Source organism: Chelon labrosus (genome assembly GCF_963514085.1).
Source record: "Chelon labrosus genome assembly, chromosome: 14".
NCBI lineage: Eukaryota > Metazoa > Chordata > Actinopteri > Mugiliformes > Mugilidae > Chelon > Chelon labrosus.
The window spans coordinates 26,889,830-26,915,274 of NC_140347.1; the positions used below are offsets into that span (position 1 = coordinate 26,889,830).

General features: G+C 42.0%; 2 protein-coding genes across 2 annotated transcripts; both read left to right on the forward strand.

Annotated features, from left to right (window-relative positions):
• The first annotated feature begins 112 nt into the window (after positions 1-112).
• LOC311499595 (adenylate cyclase type 3-like) lies at positions 113-9,622 on the forward strand. The gene is made up of 20 exons (XM_084560635.1): positions 113-1,050; positions 1,710-1,859; positions 2,679-2,818; positions 2,912-3,023; positions 3,197-3,324; positions 3,581-3,739; positions 3,822-3,981; positions 4,127-4,234; positions 4,366-4,442; positions 4,993-5,154; positions 5,338-5,425; positions 5,931-6,047; positions 6,693-6,964; positions 7,051-7,132; positions 7,250-7,408; positions 7,888-8,034; positions 8,166-8,282; positions 8,379-8,505; positions 8,591-8,715; positions 8,826-9,622. Exons 1-20 carry the CDS (start codon positions 376-378, stop codon positions 9,006-9,008), a joined length of 3,288 nt encoding a protein of 1,095 aa, XP_084416761.1. The 5' UTR covers positions 113-375; the 3' UTR covers positions 9,009-9,622.
• A 1,176-nt stretch (positions 9,623-10,798) lies between these two features.
• LOC311499025 (WD repeat-containing protein 26-like) lies at positions 10,799-25,278 on the forward strand. The gene is made up of 14 exons (XM_084559847.1): positions 10,799-11,523; positions 13,607-13,706; positions 14,940-14,996; positions 16,357-16,493; positions 17,483-17,580; positions 17,703-17,859; positions 18,214-18,352; positions 18,947-19,087; positions 19,471-19,590; positions 19,952-20,097; positions 20,340-20,418; positions 20,527-20,656; positions 21,204-21,398; positions 21,588-25,278. The coding sequence occupies exons 1-14, from the start codon at positions 11,219-11,221 to the stop codon at positions 21,611-21,613; spliced, it is 1,830 nt and encodes a 609-aa protein (XP_084415973.1). The 5' UTR covers positions 10,799-11,218; the 3' UTR covers positions 21,614-25,278.
• The last annotated feature ends 167 nt before the right edge of the window (positions 25,279-25,445 follow it).

Below are 25,445 nucleotides of genomic sequence, written 5' to 3' on the forward strand. Positions count from 1 at the left end.
ATGGCAGCAATCAGGACTTCAGCTGGAAGAGGAGTTTTTTTCAGTGATACAGCCTGGAGACAAGAGGCTTTGAGTATCTTCTCTATTTTTAATAGTTTTTTGGCAATATAATTAACTTCATGATGAGAATGAATAATTGAAAGCTCAGAAACGTTTTTCTGGTGGATGTATGGCAAAGTAAAACCAGGAGTAATTTTTTTGTTTTTGCTCCATGTCTTGAAGAGGGGTTTGCACTACTTTTTTACGTTTGACAATGTGATTATCTTCTAAAGTAGTGCAACAATGGGACACATTACAACTTTAACGCGAATTTTGCATTTCAGTGCACTTCAGGATTAGTGTTCTCTTACAGTATTACCTTCATTAAAAACCAGCATGTCTCTGAACCGGATCCACACCACAGACACGGGGCAGTCTGCGGAGTACTCTGTGGAGTACACGGTGCAGGTTCCCACTCATCACGACGCGGCTCGGACGGGTGAAGTGACCGTAGTCCAGTCCAGCTGTTGCCCCTGCCTGCCGCGCTCCGTGCGCCTCACCTTCACTCCCGAGTCACTGGAGAGGCTTTACCAGAACTACTTCCGTCGGCAGAGGCAGGAGAACCTGCTGGTGTTGGCGATATGTGCAGCCCTTTTCAACAGCTTCATCATCATCATGTGCGCCGTGGTGTACACCGAGGACAAGCTGGCCATGGTGGTGGTCGCCGCTGTGGGGCTGGCCGCTGACATTGTGCTGTACTTGTTGTGCTGGCTGCAGAAGCTCCCAGCGTCGCCTGTCTCCAGGGGAGCAGTGCCGTACATTCTGTGGCTGATGGTCACCGTCCACGTTTTATGTTACATGGGACTGAACTACGAGCGGTTCCCACAGGCTAGTGACTCCGTGGGCTGGCAGGCTTTCTTCAGTTTCTCCAGCTTTCTGACCCTGCCACTCAACCTGGTGCCACTCATACTGCTCACGGCCCTCTCATGTGGCATACACACCCTGGTTCTTGGGGTGACTGTGGCTCAAAGGTTTGAATACAACCTGCAGGGGCCAATGCTGGTGCGACAGGTAAATACGGCCATGTGTAAATTACAAACCATAAAACACCTACATATGTAAAGAGGATTATTGATCTAAGATGTCCTGAAAATAAAATGGCCACAATGGAGGAGAAATCAGGGCTCTCACAGATTGGGCAGCTGTTCCAAACCTGGTATCCCAAGCATCTCATAGGAGATGTGTTACTCAAATAGATATGCTGTTTTCTTTTTGCTGGACTGTACAGTGGTGCAAACGAGATGGGCATGACCTATGTGTTTTAAAATAATAGCACTATAATTATTCTTCATGAGAAATAAATATCATTGACCATCTTGTGACAGTTCAATGTTCTGCTGGGAAACCTTTGGACCTGACATTTGTGTGGATGTTACTTAGACATGTAGCACCCACCTAGACCAGACCAGGCACCCCCAGCAGCCATCCCCATCACGAAGCAGCCTGACACAGACACACACACAAAAACAGTTTAGGAGCAACTAAAAAAAAAATGAAGAACAGACATGTTTTTCACAACAAACGTAAACTCTGCACAGAAAGACCCCAGTTTTACAAAGTCCACACAGTAGACAGCAGCGACCACTCCATTGCCTGAACTGAACATTTTAGACAAATGTTAGAAATTGACCCGACGCACAAAAACACACAATCTTTCTTCCTCCCTTCAGCTTCTAGCCAACGTGATGCTGTTCCTGTGTGCGACCGTAGTAGGTGTGATGTCGTACTACATGGCAGACAGGAAATACAGGACAGCGTTCTTGGAAGCTCGTCAGTCACTAGAGGTCAAAGTGACCCTGGAGGAGCAGAGTGCGCAGCAGGTAAGTGGGACACATGTACACATATAGTTTTCTAAATTAGACGTTTTTTTTGTTTTAATTTGGACTCGCACACACGTGCACAAACTCACACACAGATATGCCAGGTAGAACACCCTGTGCTGCCTAATTACAGTGTGTTTTGCTCAGCTTAGGGCTAATAGGTTGATTAGAGAGGCGGTTGTTTTCACCAGCGGAGCCTCCGTCAGGGACCTGACACAATGACCTTCTATTACCTTAACACTTTGACAACAAACCGATATAGTACAGTAATGAAATTTCTAAAGGACATGGTTTTGGTTTTGTTTTTTGTTTTTAAAAGCATTTTTAAATGTAGCTTATTATGTCTGAATAGCCAGTTTACTGCCACTTTCATTTGAACCTATTCTCATGCAGTCCATGCTATTTCACACCTATAGGTTCCTGTCATCAAGCTTGATTTGATCCATTTAACTGTTCTATTTGAAGAGTCGCACTGGAATTTTTGCAAAACAGAAACAGCAAAACGTTTGAGATTATAGAGGATGGAAAAGATGGTGAAAAATGAATGATGTGGAAATGGATAGAAAGACAGAAAGAGAAAGACTAAGCAGAGGTAAAGCTTCCTAAAACGATGCTTCAACAGGTGGTAAAATACAAACAGAACCAGTCAACTCGAGCGCACCAGTTGACAAGATCTCTGGAGACCCAATAGGATCCAGTTTGACATGCCAAGCACGCTTCCACGCACATATCCAATAACATATTTGTATAACTCCTTTGTCTGTCATTACCGAACATGGCACAAATCCCACCTTCCTCTTTGTGTTTCTCCCCATGCAGGAGGAATTATTACTGTCCATCCTGCCCAAGCACATCGCTGACGAGATGTTGCAGGGCATGAAGAACCAGGCCAACCAGTCGGACGTCCAGGAGCAGCAGCAGTTCAACACCATGTACATGTACCGCCACGAAAACGTCAGGTTAGAATCAAGACATTTGGGGGAGCTTTCACTGTCCCCGCTGGTAGGCTTTAAACAAGCTGTTAGATTTTAACATCTGCACTTTTGTTGCAGTATCCTCTTTGCTGACATTGTGGGCTTCACTCAGTTGTCTTCAGCGTGCAGCGCCCAGGAGCTCGTGAAGCTGCTCAACGAACTGTTTGCCCGCTTCGATAAACTGGCAGCAGTGAGTATCGGGTGTGAGTGTGTATGTCACACATTTTACTTTGTTTCATTAAAGAGGGGCAATAATTTGTACCCTCTTCCATAGTTTAATTTGATGAACATTTTTAATCAAACTGGCAGTATAGCGGTGCTTTCCTGATATGTTCAATCTGCACTTCTGGCCTCATTTTACAGCAACATCACCAACTGAGGATCAAGATTCTCGGGGACTGTTATTATTGCATCTGTGGTCTTCCTGACTTCAGAGAGGACCATGCGGCCTGCTCCATAATGATGGGTCTAGCGATGGTAGAAGCCATCTCGTAAGTGCTCACACTCATTTTATTTCTTTACAGAAAGCTTGTATAAGAAACTTGTGAAAAGAGGAAGAGGGAAGGATGTTTGAGGATGAAGGATGTCAGTAGTATGTGGAAAATAAGAGAAAAAGGAACAGATTCCGGTCTTAGAGCTGTATATTAAAAACATAGAACAAGACATTGGATTGTATGACTGTAAGTGTGGCATTCATATGAATAGATATTTCTCAGATTGAATCTCCTGCTTCCTCTCTTGGTCTAGGTATGTGCGGGAAAAGACAAAGACTGAGGTGGACATGCGGGTGGGCGTTCACACTGGCACCGTGCTGGGGGGTGTGCTCGGGCAGAAGCGCTGGCAGTTTGACGTTTGGTCCACAGATGTCACTGTGGCCAACAAGATGGAATCTGGAGGGATCCCTGGGTAGGAAAACAATACAATCACTTTGTGTAGCAGAGACTGATGCTTTCATGAGTTTATTTCAAGAGTGTTGTGTGCTACACAGGAGGGTGCATATTTCACAGACCACCAAGGACAGTCTGCACGGGGAGTTTGAACTGGAGGAGGGGAATGGTGGAGAGAGGTGCGAGTACCTGCTGGAGAAAGGCATTGAAACATATTTGGTTCTTGTGCCTAAACCAACGCCAAAGGGGCTCAATGGCAATGTGAGTAATCATGGTAGTTCTAATTTTAAACTTCATTAAATCTGAATCACATCTCTTGTTTTCACTGAGAAATCTACATATTATTTCAATTTCAATTTTTATTTGAGAAACCTTAGCAGACGTTTTCCTGCTTCTCCTCCCTCAGACACCAGCAACGTTGACCAACAGAAAATCAAACCAGTTGATCAACACTACATCAACCAATGGGAACACATCCTCACACCAGTCTACACCCACCGAGTCTAAAGAGGAGGTGAATTATGACTAATATATTCATGGCACAGATAAAGACACACAACTGAACAGGCTTCTTTTGTATACACAAATCATGTAAGCACAGTTTGTAACCTTAACTGATCTCTGTTTTGCTGCGGACACCCTCAGAGGACTAAGATGGTTGAGGAACAAGTGATCAACAGACGACTGCAGCAGGAACTTCTGGACAGAGAGACTCAGCAAATGTAAGAAAAGACAAATAAGAGCATAAGAGGAGCATAAGATGGAATTTAAAGGCTAAATGTGCAAATTAGATTGTTAATGTTAGCTGAACTGAAAGAGGTGAATGGTCAAATGTGTATGATTTCAGGGAATCATTTAGCAGAAATGAAATGTAGTAGTCACGATTATGCTTACATTAGTGTATAAGGACCTAACATTATGAATTATTCATTGTGTGTGTTTTCATTAGCCTAGAATGAGCCCGTCATATGTATATGTGTGTGTGTGTGTATATATATATATATATATATATATATATATATGGCTTCTGCCACAGGGAACACCTTGTGCCACAGTAGTCCAGAAGGGACAAACCAAACTTAAGAGAGGACCTTTTTTATTGGTTGCAGTCTGCAATCTGGCCACTAGATGCTGCTCAATCCTTCACACTGGTCCTTTAACTTACTAAAATAGTAAAATAAAACATATAGAATGTATTACAAATAAATGTGCCGACAAGTGTCCTAATTAATATTCTTTAATAACTTCCACGTCTCGCATTGTTTTTAACAGAATGAAGGATAATCAGATCAACGCCATATCATTACGTTTCGTGGATGAATATTTGGAAGAGCACTACTCCTCAGAGAAGGAGAAGCGAAGTGGAGCTGCCTTCTGCTGCTGCATGATAGTGCTCTTTTTCATCACAGCAATGGAGGTGTTCATAGACCCATTGTGAGTTTATGCGTATCATTTTACCCTATAATATGAATATATTACTCAGATGATGTGAAAATTAATCACATTCATAAGGCTCCTTGTCTGTCTTTGATTTCATTTATGTTCCCATTCGTGTTGCTCATGATTATTTGTTACAGGATGATAGAAACTGACTGAAGAAGTGTGCTCTTGTTCTAGGTTGGTTGTGAACTATGTGACTCTTGGTATAGGACAAGTATTGTTGCTAATCCTCACAGTTTGCTCCCTGGCTGCCGTCTTCCCTAGGGTAAGAAAGCAAAAGATTTGTCATGAATAGGATGATGAATAGGAAATCATTTGTTTTGTGTGTTGTCTTAGGTCAGACTAAAAACTTTAACATTAATGTGGTTCAGGGTTTGCCTGGTGTAGCAAGACTTAATTCCTACCAGAAATTAAGCATGGTATGGGCCGTGTTTCAACTGACACAGAGATAAAACTCCCTCTTCGTGCTATTGGATAGTTCTACAACCAATCAGTGCAAAATAATTCCTGCCCAAATAATTAAATTGGCCCAATAGATCTTTGCAGGCATAATGAATTCTTAACAGAGCGACTCCGTACCGAAAAATCCTCCCACTTAAATTTGTGTGCAGAGTAACTTTGGTAACTTGTCCCATAGGTTTTATAATTGACTACAAATTAAATTCTACTTAAAGTCCGCTTGTATTTGTCATATAACACTGATAAACGATTTGAACTGATTGTTAATTGCTGAGTGTTTAATGTTAACGCTAAATTAATGCTTGTCACAGGTGTTCTCCAAGAGGTTGGTGTCTTTCTCAGTGTGGATCGATCGAACCCGGTGGGCAAGAAACACATGGGCCATGGCAGCCATATTTGTTCTAACCATGGCTGTGATTGCTGACATGGTACGACTGGAAAAAACTATCTACATGTAACCTGTGTGTGTTTGTGTGTGTGTCTCTGTGTGTCTTAGCAGTGAACAAGAGGAAAATACATAAATTGGGAATGACATATCCTCATATCACACCAACCAATGTGTGTGTGTGTGTGTTGTGTGTGTGTGTCTGTCCATTAGTGTGTTTCCACTTTGTCCTCATCAAACTATCACTGCCTTTTATGTGTCTGACTATATGCTCCCACTGGGGTCCATTAGTTGTCTGTCTCGCTGCCTGCTGGCTCATTTGTCAGGGCCCCGCAGGAGCAGCCTGCTACACACACTGCTGCCTCTGAGGCCTGATAGGAACAGAGGATGCTGAAGTGAACGTTCATTTCACTGCCTTCGCTGTCATGTAGAGGTGACGGAGCATGTTTTAGCCGTCCTGTTGTTGCTCTGGTAACAGCGTCATTCCTTGTTTATATATTTAGAGGAGCCACAAAATGTAAAGTTATTAGTGGCAGGAGAGGTTATATTTTTATAAATTTATAAATGAATTTTTAGGTCAGTGCAATGATTGAACCTTCCTGATATTGATACAGATGTTTGTTGCGTTCTATTTTTAACCTGCTTTCTTCACTTTTTTGCTAAGTGCACTTTATTTTCGATGTTGCAGTTAAGTTGTGTGCCGCCGTCCCTTCGGGTCTTCAACAGCACCGCTGGCCCCATGTTGGAGTCGCTTGGCGACCGTGGCTGTGCGGAGCATCCGAAGCACTACAGCTACATGGCTGTGATGTCACTCATCGCGACTGCCATGTTGGTGCAGGTCAGCCACCTGATTAAACTAGGCCTTATGGTGCTCGTCGTCACGGCAACCGGCGCTGTTAATATCTACAGCTGGCGGGACATTTATGATCTTTATGACTATATACAGTTTGCCTCCTACAGGTGAGAAATGGGTGAGACTGATCATTGATTAATGCTAGTATGTCTATATGTATTATCTAATGGTGTTTCTCTCTTTGTGTTTCCAGAACATCCATGGTGCCATCCAAGTACCTCATGACCATGATGATAATTGTCATGCTGATTGGCTTTTACTTGTTTGCTCGCCACGTGAGTCACTGTACAATCAACCAGTGTCACACTTATCTGACCCACAGGTTCAGCTACAGCGCTGAGAGTCAACATACACACATATACATATTACTTTCTGTCTGTGTGTGTTTGTAGTTGGAACGTCAGTCCAGGAAGCTGTTTTTGTGGAAGATTGGCGTGCATGACCAGAAAGAGAAGGTGTTCGAGATGAGGCGCTGGAATGAAGCGCTGGTCACCAACATGCTGCCAGAACATGTGGCCAAACACTTCTTGGGCTCTAAGAAGAGAGATGAGGTACGTATTAGTTTGTGGCAACCAGTGCATTACAGATATGTGGGTTTTTGAAGTCAGTGAGTACTTTAAAAGAAGAAAACAACACAAGTGAGGAATATCAGGAAGGGATATAAAACAGCTGTGTGCTATTTAAAAGCCATTCCAGCATACACAGTCATCATAGGCATCCGGAATAGATAGTTGAAAGCTACTTAATCGCATCAGTGAAGTATTAGAGCTTCCCTAAGTGAGTCCTGCACCTCATCACAATGTGATTCCCAAAAACGTGAAGTAACAAATCCGGTTGCCTGTATTTTAGCTTCATTTTTGGGATGAACAATGACCTGGATTACTGAAAACCTTTACTGACACAATGTGATTTATTGCATATCAGTGCCACCTTGTGGTCTCCTTCATAATTACATGTTAGTGATTTGTCTTATATTGTCTGCAATATAAACATCAGAACAGATCATCATCATGTCATTTGTCATTTGTAGGAGCTGTATAGCCAGTCTTATGATGAAATAGGTGTGATGTTTGCCTCCATCCCCAACTTTTCTGATTTCTACACTGAAGAGAGCATCAACAATGGTGGCATTGAATGTCTCAGGATCCTTAATGAGATCATCTCTGACTTTGACAGTGTGAGTTTGTAGTTGCTGGAACAACTGGTTGCATGTATTGACAACTAATAGTGGAACTCTGGTGTGATATCATAGTATGAATGGCACACAGCTAGATTTAAGATTAAATACATTTTCACTTTCTCCTAAAGTTATTAGACAGGGAGGAGTTCCGGTTCATTACTAAGATCAAGACGATAGGAAGCACGTACATGGCTGCCTCTGGAGTGACACCGGAAAGCAACACTAATGGATACAGCAACCGCAAGGTTTGACCCCATTACAGCATCTGACTTATATCTATAACAATCTGCTGTACTGATTTATCTAATCTAATGCTGCAAATTGTGATGATGATGATACAGCCAGAGGACCAGTCACTGATTGAGCGCTGGCAGCACCTCTCTGATTTGGCAGACTTTGCCTTGGCTATGAAAGTCATTCTCAACAACCTCAACAAACAGTCCTTCAACAACTTCATGCTACGTATTGGTCAGTGTGTCTCTGTCTGCGAGATTTGTTTCTATCTGTCTGCATACTTGCATGCATGTTGATCTTTCCTTGTTGATCCCTTCAGGTCTAAATAAAGGAGGAGTTCTGGCTGGAGTGATTGGAGCTCGTAAACCTCACTATGACATCTGGGGCAACACAGTCAATGTGGCCAGCCGAATGGAGTCTACTGGCGTAATGGGAAACATCCAGGTAGCACGCACACATAAAACCACAGAAACAACTTACTGTATTTGAACATCTTGTTTGTTTGTTTTTTTTTTGTTTGTTTCAAACTTCCAAATTCTCATTTTGCCCACCAGGTGGTGGAGGACTGCTATGTCATCCTGAAGGAGTACGGCTTCCGTTTTGTCCGAAGAGGACCCATATTTGTCAAAGGGAAAGGGGAGCTGCTAACCTTTTTCATGAAAGGCAAAGACAAGCCAAGTAACAATCGTGGCCCAGTGACTACCACCCTTCCACACCAAGTTGGGGACCTTTCTTGAATTTCAAGCAGATCGTCAATTATGCTCATTTCCTCTCATATACAGTTTATTTAACAATCTCATTTTTTTTTAAATTCTGTAGCTTACATTCAGCATATGGAAGTAGAACAACACAAGACAAAACTATTTTACAACTATCGTGACTATTGCAGCAGTGAAGTAACATTTAAACCTATTTTGTAAAGTTTTATATATCATTCAGGAATATCTCAGAGATCCTGAAATAAAGTTTTCATTGTGTTGCACTTGATTCATAGACAGTCGTGTCAAAAAGTACATCCAAAGAAATTGTTCACCTATTCAACATTTTTGAGCCCTGTTTCAAGCACATCCTATTAATAAAGGCAAAATGCTTAACAAATTACACATATAATAGACATTTTGTAGTGTGTGTGTGTGTGTGTGTGTGTGCGTGCGCGTGCGGATGAGTGTGTGCGTGTGTGTGTGTGGCAGTGAAAATGCTTTTCGGTAAAGCAAAGCTACAATTTGCCAGTAAACATATTATGAATCACCAGGCCTTTGACTGGTGAAGCGTTTTATTTCTACTAAATGTGCGTACTTCCACAGAAAACTAAGGAAGTATGTTTCAATAAAAATCAGATGTTTGCTTCTCAAAATACTTCAGAGAACACAACAACTTTCATGCACTTATTTTTTTCCACATGACTGTTTATGTGAATTACAAGCTTGGAACAGAAAGACATTAATTACTTTGTTGACATTTTTCCTGCGCTATAAAATAATGTAAGTTAATCATATTGTATTTATACTGTGTTAATAAAACCTGTTTGCACTGCCATGCGGTATCGATTTTGAGATGAAATGCCATTTGATCTATCTGTTTGTCAAACCACCACACCAAGTGCTTATTGTTGCTATGGTAAAGGTCATTCAGTCTCATTTATTTATTTGATGTAACTGGTTATTTGCACTGATTAGTGATCTAATTATGGACACAATGAGAGTTTCTCTGCCCCACTTAGGTGTATACAATGACTGATTAATTCATTCATCTGTAAATATGGTAGCAAATACACCATGATCAGGCTTAGTGAACTACTTTTCTCTACGATTTGGTTGGAAAAATCTACTATTATTGAGAAAATAGCTCGAATTGCTCAATTACCATTATAATCAAGAAAGAGTATGGCCTCACAAAAAATAAATATTTAAAGGAACCGGCCTACTGTTAGTAGTTACACCTGTGCTTTTCTGGTGTGACAAGTGTTTATTTTAGACAGCAAGCCAAATGAAAATACTGATATTTATTGATTGAATCGTTTTCTTAATGAATTTTCTTGATGACAATAGGCTGATGTTTAAGAAAACTGGTGATATAAGCCAACGAAATCTACACAATGGTTTCTGTCAAATTTATGGAGTTTGAAACACATTTTACATAATATACTATGTTATGTTATGTATACTATTAAAATACGTAATTTTATTTGACTATTTTATTGTATGCTAATTTAATTTTAAGTCAAGTCACCTTTTATTCTCTATCGCAAATTGAAAAACGTTGTACTAAGATGTGTTTATCCTTGCAGAAAATTTATTTATTGAGACTTTTGCCGTTTTCTGTCTAAAAGGTAGACATTTGTGGATTGTCTTTATGAATTTTGCATATTATGCTCATTTAAAATTCCGGATATATTAAAAGTCAAGTCCCTGGGGGCATTCAAATGAATTTTAATATGTTGCCGTTTAATTATTATGCTAACTAGGCTGTCGTGTACCACCCGTGGATTATAATTCTACCCGGAAGCTTGGTAGTGTAGGAATTTCCGGTTACGTCAGGGCGTCAGGACTCCATTAGAGCTGCAGCTGTTTTGAGAGAAACAACAACAAAACGGGCTGACTGACAGAGCTTCCATAGTGACAGTACGCTCTGAGCCCGACAACGAGGCCTCAAACCTGAAAGCTTAACCTTCATTTCCCACCCGGAGCTCCGCCGGCTTCTAACCACGGCCGCTCTCGGTGAGGAAACTCTGGCCTCCGCTTCCTCCTCCTCCGACTCGGACACCGGCGGAGCGTCGCCGCCCCCGCGGAAGAAGCACCGAGCCTCGGCGGCGGAGGGAGCAGGAGAGCCCGGGGCTTCAGCAGTTGTAACAGGCCTATCCGGAGTTGTCTTAGGACTTGCATCACACTCTCAAGCCACTTCTGCCATCCTTTTTAACCGTAGTCTTGTCAACAACCTCAGCAGCAACATGCAGGCAAACGGGGCAGGACAGGGACAAGAATCTTCAGATCTCTCCTGCCTAAACAGCGCACAAAATGGGGAGTCATCCTCGGCCGTTGGAACCCATTCCAACGGGCTTCTCTCCAGCACAGACAACGGTAATAGTGTCGGTACCAGTAATGGGTCTTCAATCGGACCCTGTTCGGGGACTTCGGCTGCCTCTACGGCCTCGGCCTCGGAGGTCGGCTCGTTGAAAAAGAAGAAACGACTATCGCAGGCGGAGGAAGATGTCATACGATTAATAGGGCAACATCTCCACGGACTAGGGCTGAAGTAAGTTTATTCAATGTGTCAGTCGAGGAAAAACTTACAAAGGCATTTAACGTTTGGGCAGAACACACGAAGTGGAATCGATATCGCTGGTGTTTCGTGTGAAACTGCGAAATAGCAGCTGGTAAAACCGCTATTAGAGCGCTTGACAGACACAAACATGGGGGGATGGGGCAGTTAGTTAGCCTGCGAGCTCGGCAGTTGGTAGAAAGAAGGGGTCCATCTTGCACAATAACAGTTAGCTTGACGGCTAGCAGCACTAGCCTGCGCTGAGGTGTTGTGTCCTGACATAAATTCTATTCACAAACACAAAACACTGACTAACACGTGCTTGCTTAACAGGTCCACTATGAAATGGAGTACGTTTTATATGCCAGTAACGACATGAAGTGTTAATTGACGCTATAGATTTCGCACTGAATAAAAGGCATTACATCATCTAATGTTAGTAACGTTTATCCACAGAAAACAAGATCCGTTCACTTGTTATGGTTTGCAGTGACAGAAAATCAATGTCATGGGATCTGAGAAACTTGATTTGGCCACTTAATTAAACACACAAGCGGGATTATCGTGTTTACAGTTTACGGTGCTTTTTTTTTTTTTGCGTTTTAAGGGCGATTGCGCAAAAAAAATGCGGAGAAATTGTTAGTTACTGCGGGGATTGTCAACGTCGGTTTTCGCCTGGTTGGTTTGCGGTTTTGTTCATTTTCCAGCTGGGCTGCACAATAAGCAGGGACATTAATAGAGGTCTGTAACACTGGCAATCACTGTAATAACGAGCATGGCTATAAAAATAACTGCCCCGGTTATTTTAGTATTGCGGGTGCACCCTTTGCACTTCTTGTTCTGTCATTCTGAGCATCTGTTTAATTCATCAGCTCAATCACCGTTTTATGCAGCTCCCTGATTAACGTTTTAACTCGTCCCCCGTGTTAATTCCCTTATTTTTCTGCCACTGTCACTGTGTCAGAGCAACGTGTCACCAGTCAAAAAGTGAGGTGCATGCATTTATTTAAAGATGGTAGTCAATACCGTGGGCGACATTTGTTCCTGAACTGAGCAGAATCATGGCGTCTGAGGAATGTGCTCTGTGCCAGCTGTTTTAGATGGAAACTGCTGTGTTTTAATCTAATTATAGCATGATGGGGTTATCATGAAATGAATATGTAATCATCTTCTTCAGAGGCCCTGTTGGGTGGCTAGATATCCGTTCATATGTCGGCTGGTGTCCAGCTGAGAAAGTACAGAAGCCACTGAAAGGCAATGTAAAAGGAAGTCTTAACGTAGCTGTGTTTACTACGGCGGTGGGTTTGGGGGGTATACGTGACATTGCCTGGCATGAAACGGAGCCCCTACATTTCAGCTGGGGGAGTGCAAGAGAAATCGGCGTAGCCAGCCAGCTCGCATGAGAGGCTCAACACCGAGCTGCTGCGCCACTCCATTGATACCTGAGAATGATGTCATCATGCTGAAGGTGTCTGCCACCCCCACCTCACTTTCATTATCTTGCACACAGATGCATCTCAGCAGGCGCGTAGATGGCGGTGGAGTGAGTTTAGCAGGGAGATGGTGTTTGAACAGATGGTCATGGGTCATGGTTGACAGGCTGAGAGGGTGATGTCAACTGCAAGTGAAGCTCGATCCATGTTAGAGAACCTCCTACTTGTCCACAATTAATGCTCTGGCGATGACACCACTGTTGCCTACCTGGCTATGTTGTTGGCCATGAAATGTCTTTCTCCCCATTACCAAGCAGTAACATTAATGTTGTTCCTGTGTGACATGAATTTTACAGATCAACCAGTCACCTGTTAGATAAAAATGTATTATCTTAGACAGTGAAATGTCATGAAAGTATAGTGAAGGAAAACTGAACAGAAGTGCTGCTTTTTATAACCATGTGCTTTTCTATCTAATGCTGACTGAGCTCACATTTCTGAGTACTGACTAAACCCAGATAGCTTAGGTGACTGCGCTGTATTTTTAATGTCGTCCTTTCTTTCTTTTCATATGTCTTGAGTCCGTCTGTCAGCATAACTTTGTCTGCCTCTCATCCTCTCTCTCTCTCTTTGTGTCTCTGCAGTCAGACAGTGGACCTGCTGATGCAGGAATCAGGCTGCAGACTGGAACACCCCTCAGCTACTAAGTTCCGCAACCATGTCATGGAGGGGGAGTGGGACAAGGTTGGTCTGGGTTTACCGTGGTTACATAATGGAATGCATTTTGATGAACTGGGAATATGTGATTGACCTTGCTGTCCATAATGTACTGTTTAGTGATCAAACTAGGGGCCATGCGGTTTATCTTAAGTCATATTAATTATCAACAGAAGCAAATCTCAGTTTTGTCATAAGTAGCTCAATTCAGCAAATCTGAGAATAACAAAATTACACAAAGTAGTCTGTATTTGGGCCACAGTTACTCAAGTTTATACATTTGTGTTTTCCATGACTTATATCTGACAAGTGCCAATTCATCACTGTATTTGACAAAGAGCCATTTTCTCTGGTGTTCTATTATTAGGATAGTTGAGTTGGCAGTTATAGTGCACAAATATAATCTTAAATAATACAAAATGTTTGTATTCATGTCATAGATGGCTCTGCCAGAACAATATTTGTGCAACTATTAATGATTAGAGCACATGGAGAAACAACTTACAGTAAAGGGAAAGGAGTTTTAAACCATTTTGGACAAGGTTAAAATAACACGACTAAAGTCTAGCAAACTATTTTACATACATTTAAGATGGGATATCAAGATGTATATTGTTATGGTTTTAAAATTCTGTTTATCAGCGCACAGTATAGCATATCATTATTGTAGGATGTTGTGAGGGACCCAGCAGGCTCCCTAATGTGAAATTGTAAAGCATGAGGTTTATACTGGCACATTTCAAGGCATTTTAATTTAACTGGCTTTCAAATTGTTGTATTACCCTCTTCTAACTGCATGATTCTTATTCCAACATTTTAGAGCAGATGCTCATAAAATTGCACATCTTATTAAAATGAACCTCCTGGAATAGGGAACCTGCGTCAGAACTGAGGGCTGGGAAATTAACAGCCCCCTTGAGCAAAATGGTGGGAAACGTTTTGGATGTGGCAGGCAGTTTCTACTCTCTGTAAACCAATAATAAACTAGCCACTTGTTTGACATTTGCTTCAATTCCAAAATGTAGTTTACCTGCAAAAAAACAAATTAGCCGGTGTTGTTTGAAAGAAAAGGTGTGATTTTTACATTTTACAACTAGAATGATCAGCTCCTTTCCAAAAGCCTTATTTATTAAGTGACAATAAGATCTGTGTTACTGTTCATATGATTTTTTTTCTCCTGTGCGTGCACAGAAACTGCTGAGCTAACCATTTCTCTCTCTGTCTCTCCCCTCCATCGCCCTCCCTTTTGTTTTGGTCCAGGCTGAGAATGATCTCAATGAGCTGAGAGCACTGATGCATTCTCCCAATGCTATTGTGGTAAGCTCCCTTTGCCCTAACCTGAACTGGGTTGAATGTTAACAGGCACTTTCTGGAGGTTCCAGAATATCTACCGTGATAATGCAGGTTCCTGTTTTGGAACATTAAAAGCTCAAATGTTCTGGATAACGCCTCGGAAAGGGCAGTGGCAGAAATGGACAATAGATGTAGGGATTCGGTGTAATATGGTAGGTCTCATTCTGTTTTGAGACTGGTTGAAACTAAAATAATCAAAACAGCTGTTTTTGATTCATGTAATTGATTTGTGTGTTTCAAGGAACTACAGCTCTGCTGATTAGCTGGCTTGGCTGATGATAGCAACAGCAATGTCATGCCAAGATCTGTTATTAAAACACATTTAGTCACAGTTTATTACATAAAATAAATCATAGCTTTGTCCCATTTCTGAACACCATAGTAATTCTAACAGGAATTTGAGTATGCATTGCATTCTTGCTGACATTTATGGATGCAAAGATTTTAGTTTGCCAATGATCAACATGATTGTTCCATGCATTGCACAGTGGTATTACTGGAGCTACTCCTAAAAGGCATATAAAACTATGGAAAGATGGCTCCACAGTTGCATTTGTTTTTAAGTTTGCATATTCAAAATGGACAGCTTCATTAATATCTTTTATTGTTTCTTGTTTATTTAAACTCTATCTGCTGCTAAATTATTATTCTGTGAAGATATACTGTGTTGTGCGAGAACATTCTTTACAGTGTGGAACTGGGACTCAACTCAGGCTAATTAGCCCTAGCTAGCATGCTAATTAGCTGAAAAGATGAGCTCCAAAATGTTCCCTGGTGTGTCAGTCAAGTGCTACTGCTCTGTCTGTCATTACCAGTTGGATTATTGGAAAAATTAATCAAACCGTACTCAGTGTAGCCATTTTAAGTATTGGGTTGAGGTTGTCATTGTCAACATGCCAAGTTCTAGCATGTAATTTACTTACATCACAAGCCCAGTCGACAAACATGAAGATGTCTGTGATTCTGTGCTTTTCATTTGTAGGCTTGTGTGGGTGGATGTTGTTTTGAATTTATGGCTAGTAGATATAACGGTGCTTGCACCAGTTGTCAAGGATGCACTGCATACCTGAGATAAGACAGGGGCACTTGCTGCTTGTCTTTGTCAGTAGCCCTCCATAATAAAGAATAAGTCAGGTGATGTTGACAAAACCTTATGTCTTGTGCACATCTGTAAACATGTTCTGCGGTTGAAATGACTTCGTAGAAACCTGACGCGGCAGTTTATTCGCCATCATTTTCTTTCTGCCTCCTCTGCCTCCTCTCCGTCCTTTTCTGTTTTTGCAAAATATCTTCCTAGTACCTATGTCTCTCTTCTTCTGCTCAGCGTATGAAGTTCCTGCTGCTGCAGCAGAAGTACCTCGAGTATCTGGAGGATGGCAAAGTCTTGGAGGCTTTGCAAGTTCTCCGGGGAGAGCTGACACCACTCAAGTACAACACAGATCGCATCCACGTACTCAGCGGGTACAGTTTGATATTGCATGTGGTTCATAGCACTCATCAGACCATTCACCCTGCCTACACAAATACACACCTACAAACAACACATGTAGGTCTGTAATCGTTACACTTTCCACCACTAGTCCTTTTTAATATTGTTTGCTGTTGAATAAAGGGAATATTAAACTGCTCAAATTTATAATGGAGGCAGGTTAGATAACAAGGATAGGGGTGTTACAAGACTGCTTAGGCCATTGAAATCCACTGTGAAAACGATGTGGTAAATAATTTCACTTCTTTTTTGGTGCTGTTAATGTTTGTCACACAGCTGCTGTTTATCAAGTTACTCAATATAAATGTGCATTTATCTTAAGTAGAGGATGTTATCCGTGCTGGACAGATTTATGCAACATTTTGACAATGACCAGCCTTTAAAAACTGGTTTTAGTATCCACTCTTGACTCCTGTTTGGACAGTGCAAGACGTGGATCATTATTCTTTGATGGCCTTTAGCTTGTTACCAGATGGTTTGTCCTGATGATATGCTACACTTGCGACTGGTTCTTATCTTGCCATATAAGGGTGTCACTAGTACTGTTGCTTCCCATGCAGAGCCTAATCAATTGAGCACTTCACACTACCTAGAGGTTTGTTTGCCTTAACTGTCTGTCACTTGCTCTACAAAATAGTTAATTGATCTGTCGCTTGTCTCAGGTCAATCAGTCAGCTGTGACCCAATGCATCCTTGACTCGTCACTGCATTCCTGTCAGCTCGTTTCTCAAAAACTACCTTTATTCTCTTCACTTATTTTTGGCCTACAGGATACTGTAGTTACTAAAAGCTTTGGTCAGTTTTTCATTTTATTCTGCACTAAATTGTGTTGAAGTAGTGCTCCTGCTTGCCTCTTGGGGACGACTACATGTCTAGTTTTTAAGTTGATGACCTTATTATGTATGCTGTTTTCTTCTCTGCAGTTGTTGTACTTAAACCGTGTGCTTGTGTCTTCTTGCAGGTACTTAATGTGTAGCCATGCTGAGGATCTTAGGGCCAAGGCAGAGTGGGAGGGCAAGGGTACAGCCTCGCGCTGCCGGCTGCTGGATAAATTACAGAGTGAGGAGACATTACTGTATATTGACACTGTAGAGCCAGCACATATCGTGGTTCCTGTGTTTCTCTTCCTGTGCTCCACACACAGGGGTGAACTTGTGTACTGCTTTCTTCCCCTCTTGCAGCATACCTGCCGCCCTCCGTCATGCTGCCCCCTCGACGACTGCACACCCTGCTGCGGCAAGCAGTCGAGCTGCAGAGGGACCGCTGCCTTTATCATAATACCAAGCTGGACAGTAACCTGGACTCAGTCTCTCTCCTCCTCGATCATGTCTGCAGCAGGTTGGTACTGCACAGCTAGTGCTGCTCGGTCCCAGCATGACTCGGTGCCCTCCTGTTTTTATAAAAACCCACGTGCACTGAAGGCCCTGCCTTCGTTTACCTTTTATATGTCTTTCTGTTAGTGACATAATCCTCACTTTTCTCCATCCCTATCTTGTTCCTTCATATTTTTTATATATTTACAGTTATGTTTTATTTATATATTCTGTCCTCCTTTCCTTCCCTTGTATTGTATAATTGACCTTTGTGTTACTGACGCAGTTTGAGATCTAGCTTGTAATATACTGTGAATAGATTCACCATTAGAGACTCGCACCATGCATATTTAACATTGAGTCTGTTTCTGTGTCACAGGAAACAGTTCCCCTGTTACACACAGCAGATTCTAACGGAGCATTGTAATGAGGTGTGGTTCTGCAAATTCTCAAACGATGGCACCAAACTGGCCACTGGCTCCAAAGACACTACTGTCATTATTTGGCAAGTGGACCCGGTGAGTATGGAAGATGCCTAATTTTGTTCACGGTTGTCTTCACATTGGTTTAATGTTTATATTACAGTGATTTCCCATATTTTCTTAGTTGTTGTCTTGGGCTATGAGACATAGGTACCAAAATACATTTGTGTTTCTACTCTATAGCCTTTAGATGCGGACCACATTTATTAATAAGAACAAACATGCCACCCTTCATTGCATCCTTTACGCTGAGATCGGGTTGGCCTTTCGCAGAAGTGGGAACTGGCAGTGCTGTCTGTTTTCATATGAAGGGAAAAAGATATTGAGATGTTTGCTTAAAAAGAGCTGATACAAGTACCCCTGGTTCTTTTATTTTGGTTCAGACATAACAACTTTTAAAGACTCTTTTTGAATTTAATGCCCCTCAAACATGGACTGAGAATAATTAATTTGTCAGACAGACTGGACTTGGATAAACCTTTGGAGTTGCCTGAGATGTCCTTAAATCTTTCACTTAATGTTATGCAGCTCCGTGGCATCCAATTTGCTCATGTTTGACTGTTTGCACCGCCGAAGAAGGCCCCATCCTCAGTGTTTATGCAGCATTATGCTTATGCTGTCTTTGTGTAGGAGAGCCACCAGCTAAAGCTGCTGCGAACCCTGGAGGGTCATGCGTACGGAGTCTCCTACTTGGCATGGAGTCCTGATGACACCTACCTGATCGCCTGTGGGCCTGACGACTGCTCTGAGCTCTGGCTCTGGAATGTTCAGGTAACATTTTTTAGAGTCCTCTCATTCATCTGACGTTAGCTCAGAACTGCCTTTTTAAATGGCTGTGTTTCCACATGTCAACCCAGTTCTTATTGTGAAATTGATAGATGTAGATTGGAGACGTCAAAGACATCAGATATCTAATTTAAAATTCAGTAAACAAGTAGAAAAGCAAACATGCCTCGCATATAGCCTCCATAGATAGTCAAGTGTGCGGCGTGTACTCAGTGACCTCTCCTCTTCACCCGTCTCCCTCCCCTTCCTATCCTTTCACTCCTCCCTCCCCCACTCTAACTTAATGTTTCTTCTTGCTGTCTCCCTTCCCCCATTTTTCTCTCCTGCTCTGTTTTTCCACTGTCTCCATCAATTCCTTTGTTGTCCAGACGGGGGAGCTGCGGACCAAAATGTCCCAGTCCCACGAAGACAGTCTGACCAGTGTGGCTTGGAACCCTGATGGCAAACGGTTCGTTACTGGAGGACAAAGGGGACAGTTTTATCAGTGTGTAAGTGGATTAAAGATTTTTCCTCAGTACAGTTATCTATTGCTTCTGTCTTAATCAGAATACCAGGTAAGGAGCAGTTAAACATCTGCTCAGGTGTTGTGTTGATCTGAACAAGCAGGTTCCTTCAGCCATAAACCAGATGACGCTATACGGTTTAGGTTTTTTTTTTTTGTCTTGTTTTTATAATCACATTATGCGAGGTTGATTCTGCTTCGTGAATGTGCTGGTGTCTTGTGCAGATGAAATGACAATATGAAAGAAAGAGCATCTAACAGGTTCTCTTTGCCATACTATTGTTTGTCCATGTTTTCATTTCCCTGTCAAAAATTAGAGATGAGCGGTCTGCTGTCTGTGTTATCAGGACCTGGACGGTAACTTGTTAGACTCCTGGGAGGGCGTGAGAGTGCAGTGCCTGTGGTGCCTGGGTGATGGCAGGACAGTGCTGGCCTCAGACACACACCAGCGTATCCGAGGGTACAACTTCGAGGACCTTACGGACAGAAACATGTATGTCAGCACCTATGGCTTCTGTTTCACTAAGCTTACATACATGATTGGTAACTTTATCCATTTTTCTTATTTACGTGAGCAGTATGAGGTTGGGTCATGGTGCAATGAGACTTGTTGTTGTCCAAGCTTTTAGATACATGTCCCCAAGATTATTGGTCTCCATATCAGCTACAGTATATTGTTGTATTTATTGTTGTATTGTACCCTGATGGGCTGTCGTGTTTACATCACTTCTACAGAGTTCAGGAGGACCACCCTATCATGTCTTTTACAGTTTCAAAGAATGGAAGATTAGCTTTGTTAAATGTAGCAACTCAGGTACGTCCATGACCAATCATGCTATTAGCAGTATCAGTTTGTTTGATGATTTTTGAGGATTCATCAAGCTTTAGTAGTTAAAGGCTATTTTTCAACAACCTATTCTAGGGAGTACACCTGTGGGACCTTCAGGACCGGGTGCTGGTAAGGAAGTACCAAGGTGTAACCCAGGGCTTCTACACCATCCACTCCTGCTTTGGAGGACACAATGAAGACTTCATTGCCAGTGGCAGCGAAGGTACAGTCAGAATGAAATCAGCAGAGGAAAATGTTAGGACTAATGCCATGACTGAAGTACTTACGCCTATGATAACATATTTATCTTATTTTGTGGACTATCTGGGAGTTGGGAATCTTGCTGTGCTGGCCATGTTTGGTGTGTTCTGTCAATGTGATGTCTGTTGGATCAATGTTGGGATGACCTGGGTCATTTCATTCTGTGCTGAATGTTGCAGGATCACTGCTGATCATCAGTGTGGTACCGACTCAGTTGAACAAGCTTTTACAAAAATTAAATGTCTTCTTTCCTTGGGACATGACCCAATGGCCAAGCAGCTGGGGCACATATCACATGAACTTAGCAGCCGAGCACCCGCATCCCTGCACAGTTTCCTGCCAGTTGGACATTTGTTTCATGTTATGTTATTTGAAATGTCTTTCCCTTCCACACTGTTGCTCTTATCTCTCTAACCGTCTATCCGTGCGGTCTCGTGCAATATTTAGTCCTGCATTCTAAACATACTTTCATCCACCTGTTTTGTTGCTTTCTTCATCCGTCTCCACAGACCACAAAGTGTACATCTGGCATCGGCGTGGTGAACTTCCTATTGCTGAGCTCACAGGCCACACACGCACCGTTAACTGTGTGAGCTGGAACCCGGCCATCCCAGGCCTCATGGCTTCCGCCTCAGACGATGGCACAGTGCGTGTCTGGGGTCCTGCACCCTTCCTTGACTCGCAAGAGGCGGATGGACTCAACGGTACTTATTAGCACAGTATGACGATTGGCTGCGATATATAGTATATTTTCACATTTATTGGCTTAGACGGCTTTTTAAACAGTGCAGTTGAGTTTTGTTGGATCAGAAATACTCGAATTGCAGTTGCTTAAGGTAATTAACCAAAAGAATCTGTTTTAAGATTTTTTGTGTGTGTTTTATCATCCTCAGAAAACTGCAGTAACATGGACAGTTGATGGTAACTTATTGAGCAGATGACATCTCTTAACAACAATCCAAGAATCCCACAATAAACCTAAATTGAAACAGGCAGATGAGACCTAACACCAACGTAAAGCAAGTGAAGAATATCCAGTAAAAGCCACCAGTGCAAAAGAATAAACAAAAGTGAGGAAAATTTGTCTCCTGACTGGCCTAGACAAAATGATGGAGGTGATGACGGACACTCTGAAAATTCAAGTCCTCATCCAAAATCTGATCCCGACCCAGAGGCCTGGAAAACTTGTCGGTGCCCAGCGGGATACTCCTCCGGTGGGCTGTAATGGCTCTTCTCCTCTTCCAACTGACCCTTCTTCCTCGATTTTGCTGCATGGTCACCGGCCATGCCAGGTCCTTGCAAGTTTCCCAGGAAACCCACCTCCACCTTGAGCCTGGAGCACATCAAGTCCCGCTGATGCCTCCAGAGAGACACTGCAGACCAGTCGTCTACTCATTGGACTACACCTGTCTGCCAGTTTGTCTCTCCTGTTACCAGTATAATGTCTCCATGGACATGGGTGGGGTGTTGTTGGGGGAAGGTGGCGCATAGGGGGATATAGCAACTCTTCTGTATGTATGTTCTCCTGTCACCCTCTTTCTTGCTATATTCTTCGCATTTGATCTTTTGGACAAAGGCTGAACATCCACCGTAAAAACAGTGAGCGACCAGCTGACAAAGAACACATTAAAAAAAGGCTATGCTAAATGTTGGAATTTTTTATGATAGTCATAGCGTTTCATTAAAGAGGTGAATCTTAGCTCGAGTAGTGCCCGTGGAAAGCTTTAGCGTCAAGATTCCACTTTCTGTTTCTCAACATTAGGAAAAAACTTTTTATTCCTTAATTTAACTTCTAACGAGGACAGTCGCTGTACTGTTTCCAACTGACAGCCCCTCTCCCCAATGTCCTCTGTCGAGCTAGCTACCGCACAACTCCATTTCATCTGCCTAAGAGGAGGACAGAGGGATTCACAGGCCACATATCAACTGTGAGGGGGTCACTTGTTTCCACTGTTGAGACATGTACTCCGACCTTTCTCAAACTTTCAGATGTGAAAGTGCAATTTGAATTGCACGCCGGTGACTGCTGTCTCTCCTCTGTGTGTGTGTGTGTGTGTGTGTGTATGTATGAGTGAGTGAGTGAGAGCGTTTATGCATGTACACATTAGTGTGAGAGTTGACATTATTGGGTGCAGATTTAATTGGCGCGTGTTTTTTTTTTTTTTTTTTTCCCTTTTTTGTATGTGTTCAATTCGCACCAGCAGACAGTTCTCACCCCCACCCCGCCGCGCTTCCCCTGCGCTCCTAATCCCGTAGAAAAATTAGAAAGAGGATTTTAAACCAATTCTGAGTTATCCAAAGCCCCATAGGGACCTCTATCTGTGGAACAAATAATACTTGAGAGCCATTTTGTAAAAGAAGACGTTTTTTTTAATCTGGGGCTTTAATTTTTACATTTGAATTCTTTTCTCCTTACCGTGTGGCATTCAAATGGCACTGAGTTATTGGCATCAGATTTGTGGGAAAAAGACATTTAAAAAGAGCGATTTGAGTGAGGCATGTTTAAGAAAAAGCTATTTAGTGTTGTGTTACTAGCAAAGGGTCATTTCATATGAGAAGTTAATGATTGTAATTACTGGACGAGTAGTTAGCATGGCCGTAGAGACAAGAGGCACCAATAACCAGAACCACGCTCTGAGCGCACAGTTAAGGGAGTGTTGTTGCAATCCTAAAACACACACACAAACTGCCTTCCTGTTCATACAGTTGCACACAAACTTTCAGTATGTATGGCACCCCCCACTGCACTTTGAGTGGTCTTTTATGCTCTCTTGCACATACAGCAATGGCATAAATCCATGAAGTTCATAACCTTATGGATCTTGCCACATTTGGCAAAGACGTAAACCCAGCTGGAGATTGCTAAAGGAAACCCTTACTATGCCTCTATGCACCCAAACCAGTGACTGATCTCGTAGACGTAACAAAACTCGCATTTAAAAGGCACAGCAGCCACATCTCGAGGGTACCACTCTTGAAGCTTAGAGAGAATTCAGCATTAACACCCCCTTTGCTCTCCAGCCAAGTTATTCAGTGGTCAGTGCACCATTCAAAGCTTTCTTCCTCCCTTTTTCAGGGTATGTAATGACTATTTGCTACAGACTGATATACAGTAAAATGTTTAAAAACAGTGCTTTCTGTCTGTTTTTATTGAACTTTTTTGTTACTTAAATTTTTTGTTCACATTATATCATTTTTTTTTTTTTTTTTTTTGGTTGATCTCTGTTCCTGTATGATCATATTAAAATATAACCAGACTTTTGGAGTCCTCTTTATTTTTTGTATACCCCTCTTATCTTTCTTTTACGTATATATATTTTCGTTTGTTTGTATTCCGTTGCGTTTCATCTACCACTAATATCACAAATGAATATGCACAGTAACACCCATGCCAATAGGAGTGGGAAGGGTTTTAGGAAGTGTGTTACCTACAATCAAAATCAGGTTCCAACCATGTCCACCCCTCGCCTTTAAAGAGTTTCCGTCATGTGAAAATCTACCTTATCGCATGTCTGTGTAATTGACCGATAACTCTCTTTCGGTGTGCCATTGTAGATTTTTCCAACTCGCGTCAAAGCCGAATCATTTGAGGCACATGGTGATTTCTGTAGATTGTGTTTGTTGTGGTCTGATATTCACACTATGGAAACCTCTTGGACCACAGAATGGATCCCTCTTCCTCACCCGCATCATTTCCGAAGACTTGAGGCAAATCGTTCACAACATGAACACAAATAAGAGTTTGAGTAAAAACCCATCATTCAGCTGCTGGTGACAAATGCTATGTCTGTATGCAACCTGGTGTCTACTCTGTTCTTTTGTCTGAGTTTTCCAAGGGAGTTGTTTCTGATTTAAATATGTCTTACTTCTCAAAGGTGGTGGTGTTGGGTAGGTACTGGGTGGGGAGTACTAAGGGCTTACTGTAGCATCTCTAAGTTCCTTGGGCGGGAAGGGAAGATGTGTGGGTTTGCGTTCAATGTGTTATTTACAAAAGTGATTGTACTGTTTTGTATTGTTGTGTAGGAAAAGTGTTATGTATGCATATTTTCAATAAAGCATTCAGGGTTTTGAAAAAAAATGAAAATGGCCCATGGAAGTTTGATGGGACAGGAGACTGTGCAGTCCCAGTTACGGATACTTAGAAAACCCATCTCTCCCAGCCCTTATACCGGTGTGCATATCCAGGTTGACCCTGAATCACTGACCTGGCAAAGCATGTGTCAAGGTCAAAAAAGTTGGTTAGAATTTTTGTCAGATTCTTTTTTTGTATTGAGTGATTTATTTCTAAATGTCTTGAAAGCAATGTCTAGAGCCAGACCATCTCGGAAGAGGCTGTTTTTGATGCCAACAGTAGTAATAAGAACAATTGCCAATAAAAATTATTTTAAGTAAGCCTTGTTGTTGGCCATACATTTTGATATTACCCTTATATGACATCCACAGAGAAAGAAAAAATGATACACAATAAAACTATTAATGTGGCTGTTGCTTTCCAGATGGTGTAATGGACTCTTCCCTGTTTTGTCTTGATTGACAGATAAAAGCTTTGTGGTGAAATTTGGTGTTATGAAATAAAAGGACCAACAGGGGAAATGGAAAAAGAATTAATAAAAATGACTTGAAAAAAAAAAACTTTTATTGTGAAAAAATCCAGGACGACCTAACATTTTATAACAATGTAAGTTTTAAGTTTTATTTATTCATTATTTCAAATAAGGGTCATCAAAAAAAAAAGAAAACAGGCTTATTGT